This window comes from Cajanus cajan, chromosome 11, assembly GCF_000230855.2.
Source record: "Cajanus cajan strain Asha chromosome 11, NIPB_CcT2T_4, whole genome shotgun sequence".
In the NCBI taxonomy this organism is placed as follows: Eukaryota; Viridiplantae; Streptophyta; class Magnoliopsida; order Fabales; family Fabaceae; genus Cajanus; species Cajanus cajan.
Window position 1 is genome coordinate 6,224,313 of NC_138527.1, and position 14,362 is coordinate 6,238,674.

At 34.7% G+C, this 14,362-nt stretch overlaps 1 protein-coding gene and 2 long non-coding RNA genes across 3 annotated transcripts; all 3 read left to right on the plus strand.

The window, feature by feature from the left end:
* The first annotated feature begins 1,529 nt into the window (after window positions 1-1,529).
* Window positions 1,530-2,989, plus strand: LOC145953127 (uncharacterized). Its single transcript, XR_014430679.1, has 2 exons — window positions 1,530-1,694; window positions 2,744-2,989. It is a non-coding gene; the product is annotated as an uncharacterized LOC145953127 (long non-coding RNA).
* A 4,046-nt stretch (window positions 2,990-7,035) lies between these two features.
* LOC145953314 (uncharacterized) lies at window positions 7,036-7,795 on the plus strand. Its single transcript, XM_083067255.1, has 2 exons — window positions 7,036-7,714; window positions 7,746-7,795. The coding sequence occupies exons 1-2, from the start codon at window positions 7,036-7,038 to the stop codon at window positions 7,793-7,795; spliced, it is 729 nt and encodes a 242-aa protein (XP_082923381.1).
* Window positions 7,796-7,863: 68 nt separating this feature from the next.
* Window positions 7,864-13,230, plus strand: LOC145953157 (uncharacterized). The gene is made up of 2 exons (XR_014430709.1): window positions 7,864-8,065; window positions 12,978-13,230. It is a non-coding gene; the product is annotated as an uncharacterized LOC145953157 (long non-coding RNA).
* The last annotated feature ends 1,132 nt before the right edge of the window (window positions 13,231-14,362 follow it).

A 14,362-nucleotide genomic window follows, 5' to 3' on the forward strand; every position in this document is an offset into this window, starting at 1 on the left:
CTACATGTTTGATTTGTCAAAAAGCTAAGATAGAACACCAAAAGCCAGCAGGAATGTTACAACCCTTAGATATACCTGAATGGAAATGGGACAGTATAGCAATGGATTTTGTAGTTGGTTTACCACGAACAATTCATAAGTTTGATTCCATATGGGTTATTGTGGATAGACTAACAAAATCTGCTCATTTCTTACCCATCAACATTAGGTATTCTCTAGAAAAATTGACTGAACTGTATATAAGAGAGATTGTAAGGTTGCATGGGGTACCATCTAGCATAATATCTGATAGGGATCCTAGATTCACTTCTAGATTTTGGGGAAGTTTACATCAAGCATTAGGAACTAAGCTTCGTCTTAGCTCTGCATATCATCCTCAAACAGATGGACAATCAGAAAGAACCATACAATCCCTAGAAGATTTATTGAGAGCTTGTGTGCTAGAGAATTCTGGTAGTTGGGACAAATACTTGCCTCTGATTGAATTCACTTATAACAACAGTTTCCATTCTAGCATAGGTATGGCACCCTATGAAGCTTTATATGGAAGAAGGTGTAGAACTCCTTTGTGCTGGTTTGAGACAGGAGAGAATTTAATCTTGGGTCCTGAATTGGTGCAACAAACCACGAAAAAGATCAAAATGATTCAAGAAAAATTGAGAATGACTCAAAGCAGACAAAAAAGTTATGCTGATAAAAGAAGACGACCTCTTGAATTCCAGGAAGGTGATCATGTATTTTTGAAAGTTACACCAACAGCTGGTATTGGTAGGGTAATGAAATCAAAGAAACTCACTCCTCGATTTATTGGTCCTTATCAAATCCTTAGAAAAATAGGTCCTGTTGCTTACCAAATTTCTCTACCACCTTTTCTTTCTAATCTCCATAATGTCTTCCATGTGTCTCAGTTAAGAAAATATATTTCTGACCCTTCTCATATAATAATGCCTGATACAGTACAATTAAAGGATAACCTTACATTTGAAACAATGCCTGTACAGATCGCAGACAGGAGGATCAAGCAGTTGAGAGGCAAACTGATTACACTGGTAAAGGTAATCTGGAATGATGTTACTGGAGATGCTACTTGGGAACTCGAAGAAGAAGTTAAGAAAAATTATCCTTACTTATTTTAAGCAATAAAAATTTCGAGGACGAAATTTCTGTAAGTAGGGGAGAATTGTAATATTCAAAATTTTATTAAATAAAACAGGTTATTTTGATTTTAAATATTTATTGAGATTATTAGAAAGTTTATCATATTTTTATACGTATTTTTACTATTCATGTATACGTATTTTTACTATTCACATATACGTATTTTTACTATTCACGTATACGTATACGTGAATAGTAAATGGCTGCTAAGGGTGGCACGAGGGAAGCAAGGTTCAATTTTATAATTAATTTGAATATTTTAATGAATAGTGCATAGTAACTTATAATATTATTTTAATGAATAGTGCATAGTGCATAGTAACTTCAAAATTTCTATAAATAGGGACCTAAGGTTTTGAAAATTCAGAATTCTAGAGAGAAGGAAATTCTGGAGAAATAGAGAGAGAAAGTAAGAGAGAGAGAAGGAGAAAGAAAAGGAGGTTCTGCTCTAGTGCCTTGTTTAAGGAGAAAGAGGAAGAGATTCTGCCCAAGTTTTTAGAGAGATATTGCACTAGTTTCAACTCTTACTTATCTAGGTAAGGGGGAGGAGAACCTTATCTTTTTAAAATTTTATATACTATTATGTATATTTATTTATGTCATTTACTTGATTATATTTATTTAGTGGGGTGCCCCTAACCTCATTATTGTTATATTTATTCAGTGAGGTGTTACTAACTTCATCTAACTCCTTAACTTTTAATTACCCTGTTTATTTATTTATGTTATTTCTATTATTTAGTGGGGTGACCCTAACCTCACTATATTTATATATTTATTCAGTAAGGTGTTTCTAACTGCACTATATTTATATATTTATTCAGTGAGGTGTTCTTAACCTCATCTAACTACTTAACTTTTAATTACTATGTTATTGTTATATTTATTCAGTGAGGTGTTCCTAACCTCATCTAACTACTTAACTTTTAATTACTATGTTATTGTTATATTTATTCAGTGAGGTGTTCCTAACCTCATCTAACTACTTAACTTTTAATTACTATGTTATTGTTATATTTATTCAGTGAGGTGTTCCTAACCTCATCTAACTATTTAACTTTTAATTATTATGTTTATTTATTTACGTTATTATTTAGTGGGGTGTTTCTAACCTCATATATTTGTTTAACCTTTAATTACTATTACTTATTCTAATGATTATTCTTAAATCTATTTTGAGTAATTTTTTTTATGATTAATATAATTTGTTAAAATGTCTTTTACTCATTTTAAAGATAATTAATACTCTATGGCCATAGACGATAAAGTTTGAATTATTTGTAGCTGGAGGTTTAACCTTGGGGATTTAAATGAGTAAGAAATGGAGGTGGAATAATTTTTGGTTGGTGTTATAATGATGCTCATTTATCCTGACTAGTCACTACAAGTATAATTCAAATTTTATTGTATCAAGAAAATCTAATATTTAATCTGTATAAATATATATTTATATATATATATATATATGTTAAAATTTTATACATAAATAATTATGTTTATTCGTTCGAATTATTGTATTTATTGGATATTGTTCTTACTCCTTTCTTTTCTTTGTTTTTTTTTTAATTAAATATATTATAAATAGATGGATCAACTTGAGATTCCAGATCATTTTGCTGTTATTGTTACTGCTGTCCTACATGGAAGGAAATTGGAATACGGAGGCTATTTGATGGATCTGTTATAACTTTACTTGTCAATCATATTATTTTAATTGTAATTTTCTTTCCGTTATGAATATATATATTGTATTAATAGAGTAAGGAAAATGAATAATGTGTAAAATAATACGTTATTCTAAATATTTTAGAACGATATGTTATGTATTAAATTCACAAGATATTCTTTTCTTTACTTTTATTTTTATTAAATAAATATATAGATATTGTTAATGATATAATTATAAAATATTATAAAATTTTATAATTTTATATTGTATAATTTGGGTATTAGAAATAGGCGTTACAGTTTTCATAATAACATTAATTAAGGATGAACTGAGAGGAGAACTTGATTATAATTATGATAAACAATTAATCTTAATTTTCATAATCATAGATAATTAGGGATGAACTGAGAGGAGAACCTAATTATCGGAACCTAAAGGAATAGACTTGAGTGTTAAATCACGAGAGTAGATTTAAGCTTTCGAGGAGCAATAGATTAACAAAGATCTTAACGGGTTTAATTGAACGTAATTACCACGAGAGTAGGGATTAATTTTAATTAAACACGTCCTCGTAGCCTGAGAAGGTGCATGGATTAAATTAGGTTAAGACTACCTTCAAGATGGAATAGAATTAATTAATGAAAATAATAATTCAATAATGTTGGAACTCTTTGTGCGAACCCTAGATTCCCGGAAATCTCCTTATCTTATCTTAAAGTTTTATCTTATTCATTAATTGCATTACTATCTCTTTTACCATGAAATCTGATCTTATCATATCAAAACAGAAATTCCATCTGTTTTAAAATTCAAATTAAAATACTAGTAATTCTAGGTCAAACACGTAGTCCCTGTGATTCGATATTTATTACTTGACGACAACCGTACACTTGCGGTTTTTCATACATCAACAACCTATCCTTAAATCTCAAAACTCCATCCACTAAACTCACTTTTCACACCTTGATTCAATTTCTCTACCTGACTCAATAAGAAAGGATCTACCTTCTGACCTTCTTTAATCTCATTTATCAAGCTATTAGTCACTCTCAAAGCTCCCAACTTAATACTCTTAGAAGTCAATTCACACCCTAAGCTCATATCCCTAAACTCCTCAATCATATGCAATTCCCTAATCATCAAAGAAGACACTCTCAAAGATTTTCTACTCAAAGCGTCAGCTACAACATTAGCCTTGCCGGGGTGATAGTTCAATTGAAAGTCATAATCTTTAAGGAACTCTAACCATCTCCTCTGTCTCATATTCAATTCCTTTTGGTCAAACAAGTACTTAAGGCTTTTATGGTCACTAAAAACCTCAAATCTAGACCCAAACAAGTAATGTCTCCACAACTTAAGCACAAAAACTATTGCAGCTAACTCAAGGTCATGGGTAGGATAGTTTTGCTCATGAATTTTAAGTTGTCTAGAAGCATAGGCTACTACGTTACCCTCCTGCATAAGCACTCCTCCTAAACCCAATTTAGAAGCATCACAAAATACCTCAAAAGTCTTACTAGAATCAGGTAACACTAACACAGGAGCACTAGTTAATCTCCTCTTAAGCTCTTGAAAACTCTCCTCACACCTAGAATCCCACACAAAAGGTTGGTCCTTCTTCGTCAGCTTAGTCAAAGGAAGAGCTAGCCTAGAGAAATTCTCTATGAACCTTCTGTAATAACCGGCTAGTCTTAGGAAACTCTTAATCTCAAATACTGATTTAGGTGTTCTCCACTCTAACACAGCTTCTACCTTAGCAGGATCTACAGCTATCCCACCCTTGGATATCACATGTCCTAGAAAGTTCACATTATCCAACCAAAATTCACATTTTGACAATTTAGCATACAACTGCTTCTCCTTAAGGGTTTGAAGAACAATCCTAAGGTGCTCAACATGCTCCTCCCTAGTCTTGGAATACATTAGGATATCATCTATGAAGACCACTACAAATCTATCCAAGCAAGGGTGAAAGATTCTATTCATGTAGTCCATAAAAATACCAGGTGCATTAGTCACACCAAAAGGCATAACTAAATATTCATAGTGCCCATAGCGGGTCCTATAGGCAGTCTTAGGAACATCCTCAGATCTCACTCTAATCTGATGGTATCCTGACCTTAAATCTATCTTACTGAACACACAGGCTCCAACTAGTTGATCCATAAGGTCATCTATCCTAGGCAAGGTGTAATATTCCAAAATTTTATTCAAATGAAAAGAGTTATTTATTATGTGAATAAGTATTTTATTCCCGTATTTTACTATTCATGTATATGTATTTTACTATTTACATATACGTATTTTACTATTTATGTATACGTATGTATGAATAGTATTTCACTATGCAATTGCATAGTGAAGGGGCGGCTGCACGAGGGACGCGAGTTCAAATTTTTTAATAAATTTGAATATAATAATGAATAGTGCATAGTAACTTATAATATTATTTTAATGAATAGTGCATAGTGCATAGTAACTTATAATATTATTTTAATGAATAGTGCATAGTGCATAGTAACTTCAAAATTTCTATAAATAGGGACCTAAAGATTTTGAAAATTCATAACTAGAGAGAAGAAAAGTTTAGAGAGAAGGAATTCTAGAGAGATAGAAAGAGAAAATAAGAGAGAAGGTTCTGCCTAGGTTGTGAAAAGAGGAGGAGAATAGAGAAGGTTCTGCTCTAGTTCCGGTTCCGGTTTAAGGAGAAAGAGAGGAGATTCTGCCCAAATTCCTATTTATCTAGGTAAGGGGGGGAGTGGGAAACCTCGCTTGGGGGTGTTGGAGTAATCGTTAAATAGTTGTTTGTTAGATTGGCTCCCGATCTTATGCCTGTGGTTTGTTTGTATGAAATATTGTTATTAATGTGCTTTGCTTTTTGCATTACTTGATTTCTTGTCCGTAGTAAATAATAACTATACTATTTTTATAAAAGAAAAAAAATGAATAAATTGTTTATTAATAAAGATATGGAAGGCTAAGCCTCCTATTAATTTATAAATATGTAATTGATGTTAAAAAAAGAATAAGTTTTAGAATAAAAATACCTATGCGAACTTATGAAGATCTTATTATGACTTGAGTATATGAAGTATATATGAGACCTATGCGGACCTATGAGGATATGACTGTATGAAATATGTACTCATGACTTGTGACCTACGATCCATGAATGGACCGTTGAACTGTTGAACTATTGGACCGTTGGACTATTGGACCGTTGGACTATTGGACTGTTGGACTATTAGACTATTAAAGTTGGATTAATAAAATAAATCATAATTATGAAATATGAATCTTATATGTGTAATATGCTAAATGTTGAGTCTATGAATGTATGACATGCATCATATGCATATATTATTCTAGGTGTGCCGCTGAGGCCGCATACCAGTGATGCTAACAAGGTGTATGATCACCAGTGATAGGTGTGCCTTCGGGACACCAGTGATGTAACATGCTAACGAGGTGTATGAACACCAGTGATAGGTGTACCTTTGGGTCACCAGTGATAAATTCTGAAACTTCCGTATGGCGCCACATGCATACATTAGTGAGTCAAGTCAAGAAAATCATTATACATAAGCATATATGTGAGATTGATTATATATGTGAATTATATTGCGTGTGTGTGTGCTATTTAACTTTTATTTCTATACCTGCAACTAAGTGAGAAGTTTCTCACTCCTCTTGTTATTCTTGTATATGTTTAAATTTATGTTGCAGGTAATCTTAATCATGAGGATGTTGGTAATGAAGTCTAGAGGCTTAAGTGGGCATGCTCTGATAGGATGTGACATCGGGCTTAGCTAGGCTTCTTTCTGGGACAATAATGTTTTATTTTCTTTCTTTTGAAATTTAAATATATTTGTATGATACAAAAAATTATAAATTGATTCCTAACTAGGAGGCACTGCCACCTTTACTGGGATTAATTTATAATCTTTGTTTTATTATGACTTCTTGAGTTTGGTATAAATGTTAATTACGAATGTGCATCTTCTACCTTATGATATTTATTATTTTATATCACTCAATATAGTTAATGCTTATTAAGTAATTATGTTGGGGTAGAGGGTGTCACATTTAGTGGTATCAGAGCAGGTCGATTCTATCGGCCGTGAGTTATGTGTCTACTATGTTTATTGATTGTAAATATATTATGTTATAGTTGTCTGTGTTTATTAAAAGTTCTATATATCCAGATTATGGCTGGTAGAAATGATCGTGCGATTGCTGATGCTCTCCAAGCATTAGCCCAAGCAATGAACAACAACAATATGGCTGGAGTTGTTCCTAACTGGTTGGAGCAATTTCAGAAGAATAACCCGCCGACCTTTAAAGGAGGATATGACCCAGATGTTGCAATAAATTGGCTAATGGAGATCGAAAAGATCTTCAATGCTATGGAATGTCCTTTTCCTCAGAAAGTGAGGTTGGCTACCTTTATGTTTACTGCTGATGCCCATTTTTGGTGGGAAGGAGCACTTCAAAGGATAATAGATGGAGGAATGCAATTAAATTGGGAAAACTTCAAAAGAGTTTTTCTTGAGAAGTATTTCCCGGATGATGTGAGAAGCCAGAAGGAAGCTGAATTTCTCGAGTTAAAGCAAGGAAATGATACGGTGGCACACTATGCTGAAAAATTTGATGCCTTGGTCCGTTATTGTACCCATTATCATGGTGAGGGTGGCGAACGGGCTAAATGTATTAAATTTGTGAATGGCCTTCGTCCTGAGATAAAAACCGCAATTAATTATCAAGAGATTTATCACTACCCAACGCTTGTCAACAAGAGTAGAATCTATGACCGTGATAATCGTGCACGTTCTGTCTTTTACAAGGGAGTTGGAGGTCCTATTCGTGCAGTGAATTCAAATACTTCTGGTAAGAGTAAGCCTTACTCTGCTTCTACCAGATCTCAGGGAAATATGGCTGCTGCCAATAGAACTAAATCGTCCACTGTGAACACTATTGGTAGTGTTGGAGGGTCTGTGTCTATTTCTTCAGGAAGATGTGGAAAGTGTGGACGGATCGGTCATATTAAATTAGAGTGTCGTGACAAGGAGGTTACTTGCTTCAACTGCAATGGTAAAGGACACATCAGTACTCAATGTCCTGAACCACCAAGAACACGTGTCATTGGATCAGGATCGCAAACCGAACGACCAAAGACTATAGGGAGAGTATTTGCTCTTAGTGGTGTTGAAGCTGCTCGGTCAGAAAATTTGATACAAGGTACTTGTTTCATAGCTGAGACTCCTTTTGTTGTACTATTTGATTCTGGTGCAACTCATTCCTTTATTTCCATCTCTTGTGTCCAAAAACTGAAATTGCCTGTGTCTTTGTTAAATTTTGATTTAGTTGTTGAAACCCCTACTAATGGTCCTGTAACTACATCCCTAGTGTGTTTAAAATGCCCTTTGACAATTTCTGAAAAACAGTTTCTAGTTGACTTAATCTGTCTGCCTCTTAGTCAATTAGATGTAATCCTTGGTATGGATTGGCTATCTTCTCACCATGTTCTTTTAAATTGCTTTGATAAATCCATTTCATTTGGTGAATGTAAGAGTACGGAATTTCTTAGTGCTTCTAACATTAAAACTTGTTTAAAGGAAAATGAAAGGGTATACATGATCTTATCTTCATTAACAGTTGAGACTGAGAGTAAGCTAGATGAGATTCCCTTAGTGAGAGAATTTCCTGAAGTATTTCCTAAGGATGTGTCTAGTTTACCACCCGAGAGAGAGATTGAGTTCAGTATAGACTTAGTGCCAGGTACCGCACCCATATCTATAGCACCCTGTAGGATGTCTCCTAAAGAGTTAGTTGAGCTTAAGAAACAAATAGAGGAACTACAAGAGAAACAATTCATTAGGCCTAGTGTTTCACCTTGGGGAGCGCCTGTTTTATTGGTCAAAAAGAAAGATGGAAGTATGAGATTGTGTGTAGATTATAGACAATTGAATAAGGTGACCATTAAGAATAAGTATCCCTTGCCTAGAATAGATGATCTTATGGATCAACTAGTTGGAGCTTGTGTGTTTAGTAAGATAGATTTGAGATCAGGTTACCATCAAATCCGAGTGAAATCCGAGGATATCCCAAAGACTGCTTTTAGGACTCGTTATGGGCACTATGAGTATTTAGTGATGCCTTTTGGTGTGACTAATGCACCTAGTGTTTTCATGGACTACATGAATAGGATCTTTCACCCTTACTTGGATAGATTTGTAGTGGTCTTCATAGATGATATCCTAGTGTATTCTAAGAATAGGGAGGAGCATGCTGAGCACCTTAGGATCGTTCTTCAAACCCTTAAGGAGAAACAGTTGTATGCTAAATTGGCAAAATGTGAATTTTGGTTGGAGAGTGTAAATTTTCTAGGGCATGTGATATCCAAGGATGGGATAGCTGTAGATCCTTCTAAGGTAGAGGCGGTTCTTGAATGGAAAGCACCTAAGTCAGTTTTTGAGATTAGGAGTTTTCTAGGACTAGCTGGGTATTATAGGAGATTTATAGAGGGTTTTTCTAAATTAGCTTTACCTTTGACCAAATTGACTAGGAAAAACCAACCTTTTGTGTGGGACTCTAAGTGTGAAGAGAGTTTTCAAGAACTTAAGAGAAGACTAACTAGTGCCCCTGTGTTAGTATTACCTGACCCTAGCAAGACTTTTGAGGTATTTTGTGATGCTTCCAAATCAGGTTTAGGTGGAGTACTTATGCAGGAGAGAAGGGTAGTAGCCTATGCGTCTAGACAACTTAAAACCCATGAGCAAAACTATCCTACCCATGATCTTGAGTTAGCTGCAATAGTATTTGTGCTTAAGTTGTGGAGACACTACTTGTTTGGATCTAGATTTGAGGTGTTTAGTGATCATAAAAGCCTTAAGTACTTGTTTGACCAAAAAGAATTAAATATGAGACAGAGAAGATGGTTAGAGTTTCTTAAGGATTATGACTTTCAGTTGAACTATCACCCAGGCAAAGCTAATGTGGTAGCTGACGCTTTGAGTAGGAAATCCTTGAGAATTTCTTCTTTAATGATGAGGGAATTGCACATGATTGAGGAATTTAGGGATATGAGTTTAGGGTGTGAACTAACCTCTAAGAGTATTAGGTTGGGAACCTTGAAGGTGACTAATAACTTGATAGATGAAATTAGAAAAGGTCAGAAGGTAGATCCTTTCTTATTGAGTCAAGTTGAGAAGTTAAATCAAGGTGTGGAAAGTGAATTTAAAATTGGAATAGATGGAGTATTGAGGTTTAGAGATAGGTTGTGTATTCCTAGTGTGCCTGAACTTAAGAAAGCAATACTTGAAGAAGGACATAGGAGTAGCCTTAGTATTCATCCAGGAGCCACTAAGATGTACCAAGACCTTAAGAAGATGTTCTGGTGGCCTAAGATGAAAAAGGAAGTGGAGGAATTTGTGTATGCCTGCCTGGTATGTCAGAAAGCTAAGGTAGAACACCAAAAACCTTCAGGTTTCCTGCAACCTTTGGATGTGCCTGTGTGGAAATGGGATAGTATCTCTATGGATTTCGTAGTGGGGTTACCTAAAACTGCGAAAAACTTAGATGCTATATGGGTCATTGTAGATAGATTGACTAAGTCTGCCCATTTTATTCCCATTAACATTAGATACTCTTTGGAGAGACTAACCAAGTTGTACATAAGTGAAATTGTGAGATTACATGGGGTTCCTACTAGTATAGTTTCTGACAGAGATCCTAGGTTTACTTCTAGATTTTGGGACAGTTTACATGAGGCTTTAGGCACTAAGCTTAGATTGAGTTCAGCCTACCATCCCCAAACAGATGGCCAAACCGAAAGAACTATTCAATCTTTGGAAGACTTGTTGAGAGCTTGCATCTTAGAACATGGGGGTAGTTGGGATAGTTTCCTACCTTTGATAGAGTTTACCTACAACAATAGCTACCATTCCAGTATTGGGATGGCACCTTATGAAGCTCTATATGGTAGGAGATGTAGAACACCTTTGTGTTGGGTAGAACCTGGAGAGAATGCTATCTTAGGACCTGAGATAGTTCAACAAACTACTGAACAAGTTAAGATGATCCAGGAGAGAATGAGAGCAGCTCAGAGTAGGCAGAAGAGTTACAGTGATAAAAGGAGAAGGGACCTTGAGTTTAATGAAGGTGATCATGTATTCCTTAAAGTTACTCCTTGGACAGGAGTGGGCAGAGCACTGAAGTCCCGTAAACTTACTCCACGTTTTATTGGTCCTTATCAAATCCTTAAAAGAATTGGTGAAGTAGCCTATCAAATTGCCTTACCCCCATCTCTTTCAAATCTTCATAATGTCTTTCATGTTTCCCAACTCAGAAAGTATGTCCATGATCCTTCCCATATCATTGAGTCTGACAACATTCAGTTGAAAGATAATCTTACCTATGAAACAGTTCCTTTAAGAATTGATGATATGAGAGTGAAACAACTAAGAGGAAAGGAAATTCCTTTGGTTAAGGTCGTTTGGGGAGGACATTTTGAAGAAAGTGCTACTTGGGAGTTAGAAAGCAAGATGCGTGAAGATTATCCTTTTCTATTTCAGGAAAATTTCGGGGACGAAATTTCTTAAAGGAGGGGAGAAATGTAATATCCCAAAATTTTATTCAAATGAAAAGAGTTATTTATTATGTGAATAAGTATTTTATTCCCGTATTTTACTATTCATGTATATGTATTTTACTATTTACATATACGTATTTTACTATTTATGTATACGTATGTATGAATAGTATTTCACTATGCAATTGCATAGTGAAGGGGCGGCTGCACGAGGGACGCGAGTTCAAATTTTTTAATAAATTTGAATATAATAATGAATAGTGCATAGTAACTTATAATATTATTTTAATGAATAGTGCATAGTGCATAGTAACTTATAATATTATTTTAATGAATAGTGCATAGTGCATAGTAACTTCAAAATTTCTATAAATAGGGACCTAAAGATTTTGAAAATTCATAACTAGAGAGAAGAAAAGTTTAGAGAGAAGGAATTCTAGAGAGATAGAAAGAGAAAATAAGAGAGAAGGTTCTGCCTAGGTTGTGAAAAGAGGAGGAGAATAGAGAAGGTTCTGCTCTAGTTCCGGTTCCGGTTTAAGGAGAAAGAGAGGAGATTCTGCCCAAATTCCTATTTATCCAGGTAAGGGGGGGAGTGGGAAACCTCGCTTGGGGGTGTTGGAGTAATCGTTAAATAGTTGTTTGTTAGATTGGCTCCCGATCTTATGCCTGTGGTTTGTTTGTATGAAATATTGTTATTAATGTGCTTTGCTTTTTGCATTACTTGATTTCTTGTCCGTAGTAAATAATAACTATACTATTTTTATAAAAGAAAAAAAATGAATAAATTGTTTATTAATAAAGATATGGAAGGCTAAGCCTCCTATTAATTTATAAATATGTAATTGATGTTAAAAAAAGAATAAGTTTTAGAATAAAAATACCTATGCGAACTTATGAAGATCTTATTATGACTTGAGTATATGAAGTATATATGAGACCTATGCGGACCTATGAGGATATGACTGTATGAAATATGTACTCATGACTTGTGACCTACGATCCATGAATGGACCGTTGAACTGTTGAACTATTGGACCGTTGGACTATTGGACCGTTGGACTATTGGACTGTTGGACTATTAGACTATTAAAGTTGGATTAATAAAATAAATCATAATTATGAAATATGAATCTTATATGTGTAGTATGCTAAATGTTGAGTCTATGAATGTATGACATGCATCATATGCATATATTATTCTAGGTGTGCCGCTGAGGCCGCATACCAGTGATGCTAACAAGGTGTATGATCACCAGTGATAGGTGTGCCTTCGGGACACCAGTGATGTAACATGCTAACGAGGTGTATGAACACCAGTGATAGGTGTACCTTTGGGTCACCAGTGATAAATTCTGAAACTTCCGTATGGCGCCACATGCATACATTAGTGAGTCAAGTCAAGAAAATCATTATACATAAGCATATATGTGAGATTGATTATATATGTGAATTATATTGCGTGTGTGTGTGCTATTTAACTTTTATTTCTATACCTGCAACTAAGTGAGAAGTTTCTCACTCCTCTTGTTATTCTTGTATATGTTTAAATTTATGTTGCAGGTAATCTTAATCATGAGGATGTTGGTAATGAAGTCTAGAGGCTTAAGTGGGCATGCTCTGATAGGATGTGACATCGGGCTTAGCTAGGCTTCTTTCTGGGACAATAATGTTTTATTTTCTTTCTTTTGAAATTTAAATATATTTGTATGATACAAAAAATTATAAATTGATTCCTAACTAGGAGGCACTGCCACCTTTACTGGGATTAATTTATAATCTTTGTTTTATTATGACTTCTTGAGTTTGGTATAAATGTTAATTACGAATGTGCATCTTCTACCTTATGATATTTATTATTTTATATCACTCAATATAGTTAATGCTTATTAAGTAATTATGTTGGGGTAGAGGGTGTCACACAAGGGAACTTATTCTTAATGGTCACTTTATTCTGTTGCTTATAGTCTATGCACAACCTCATGCTCCCATCTTTCTTCTTAACCAACAAAACAGGCGCTCCCCAAGGCGAGACACTAGGCCTAATGAATTGTTTTCCTTGCAGTTCCTCTATTTGTTTCTTAAGCTCAACTAACTCTGATGGGGACATCCTATAGGGTGATATAGATATAGGTGAGGTACCTGATACTAAATCTATGGTAAACTCAATCTCTCTCTCAGGTGGTAAACTAGACACATCCTTAGGAAATACTTCTAGAAATTCTCTCACTAAGGGAATCTCATCTAGCTTACTATCAGTTTCAAGTGTTAAGGAAGCGAAGATCATGTACACTCTTTCATTTTCTTTTAAACAAGTTTTAATGTTAGCAGCACTAAGAAATTCCGTACTCTTACATTCACCAAAAGAAATAGATTTCTCGAAGCAGTTTAAAAGGACATGGTGAGAAGATAACCAATCCATACCAAGAATTACATCTAATTGACTAAGAGGCAAACAAATTAAGTCAACTAGAAACTGCTTATCAGAAACTGTCAAAGGACATTTCAAACACACTAGGGATGCAGTCACAGGACCATTAGTAGGGGTTTCAACAACTAAATCAAAATCTAACAAGGACACAGGCAAATTCAATTTTTGGACACAAGAGACAGAAATAAAGGAATGAGTTGCACCAGAATCAAATAGTACAACAAAAGGAATCTCAGTTATGAAACAAGTACCTTGTATCAAATTTTCTGACCGAGAAGCTTCAGCACCACTATGAGCAAATAATCTCCCTACAGTCTTTGGGCGCTCAATTTGCAAACCTGATCCAATAACGCGTGTTTTTCATGGTTCAGGACATTGGGTGCTGATGTGACCTTTACCATTGCAGTTGAAGCAGGTAACTTCCTTGTCACGACACTCAGATTGATTATGACCAGCAAGTCCACACTTCCAGCATCTTACTGAAGGAGTGGACACAGACCCTCCAACACTTCCTGTA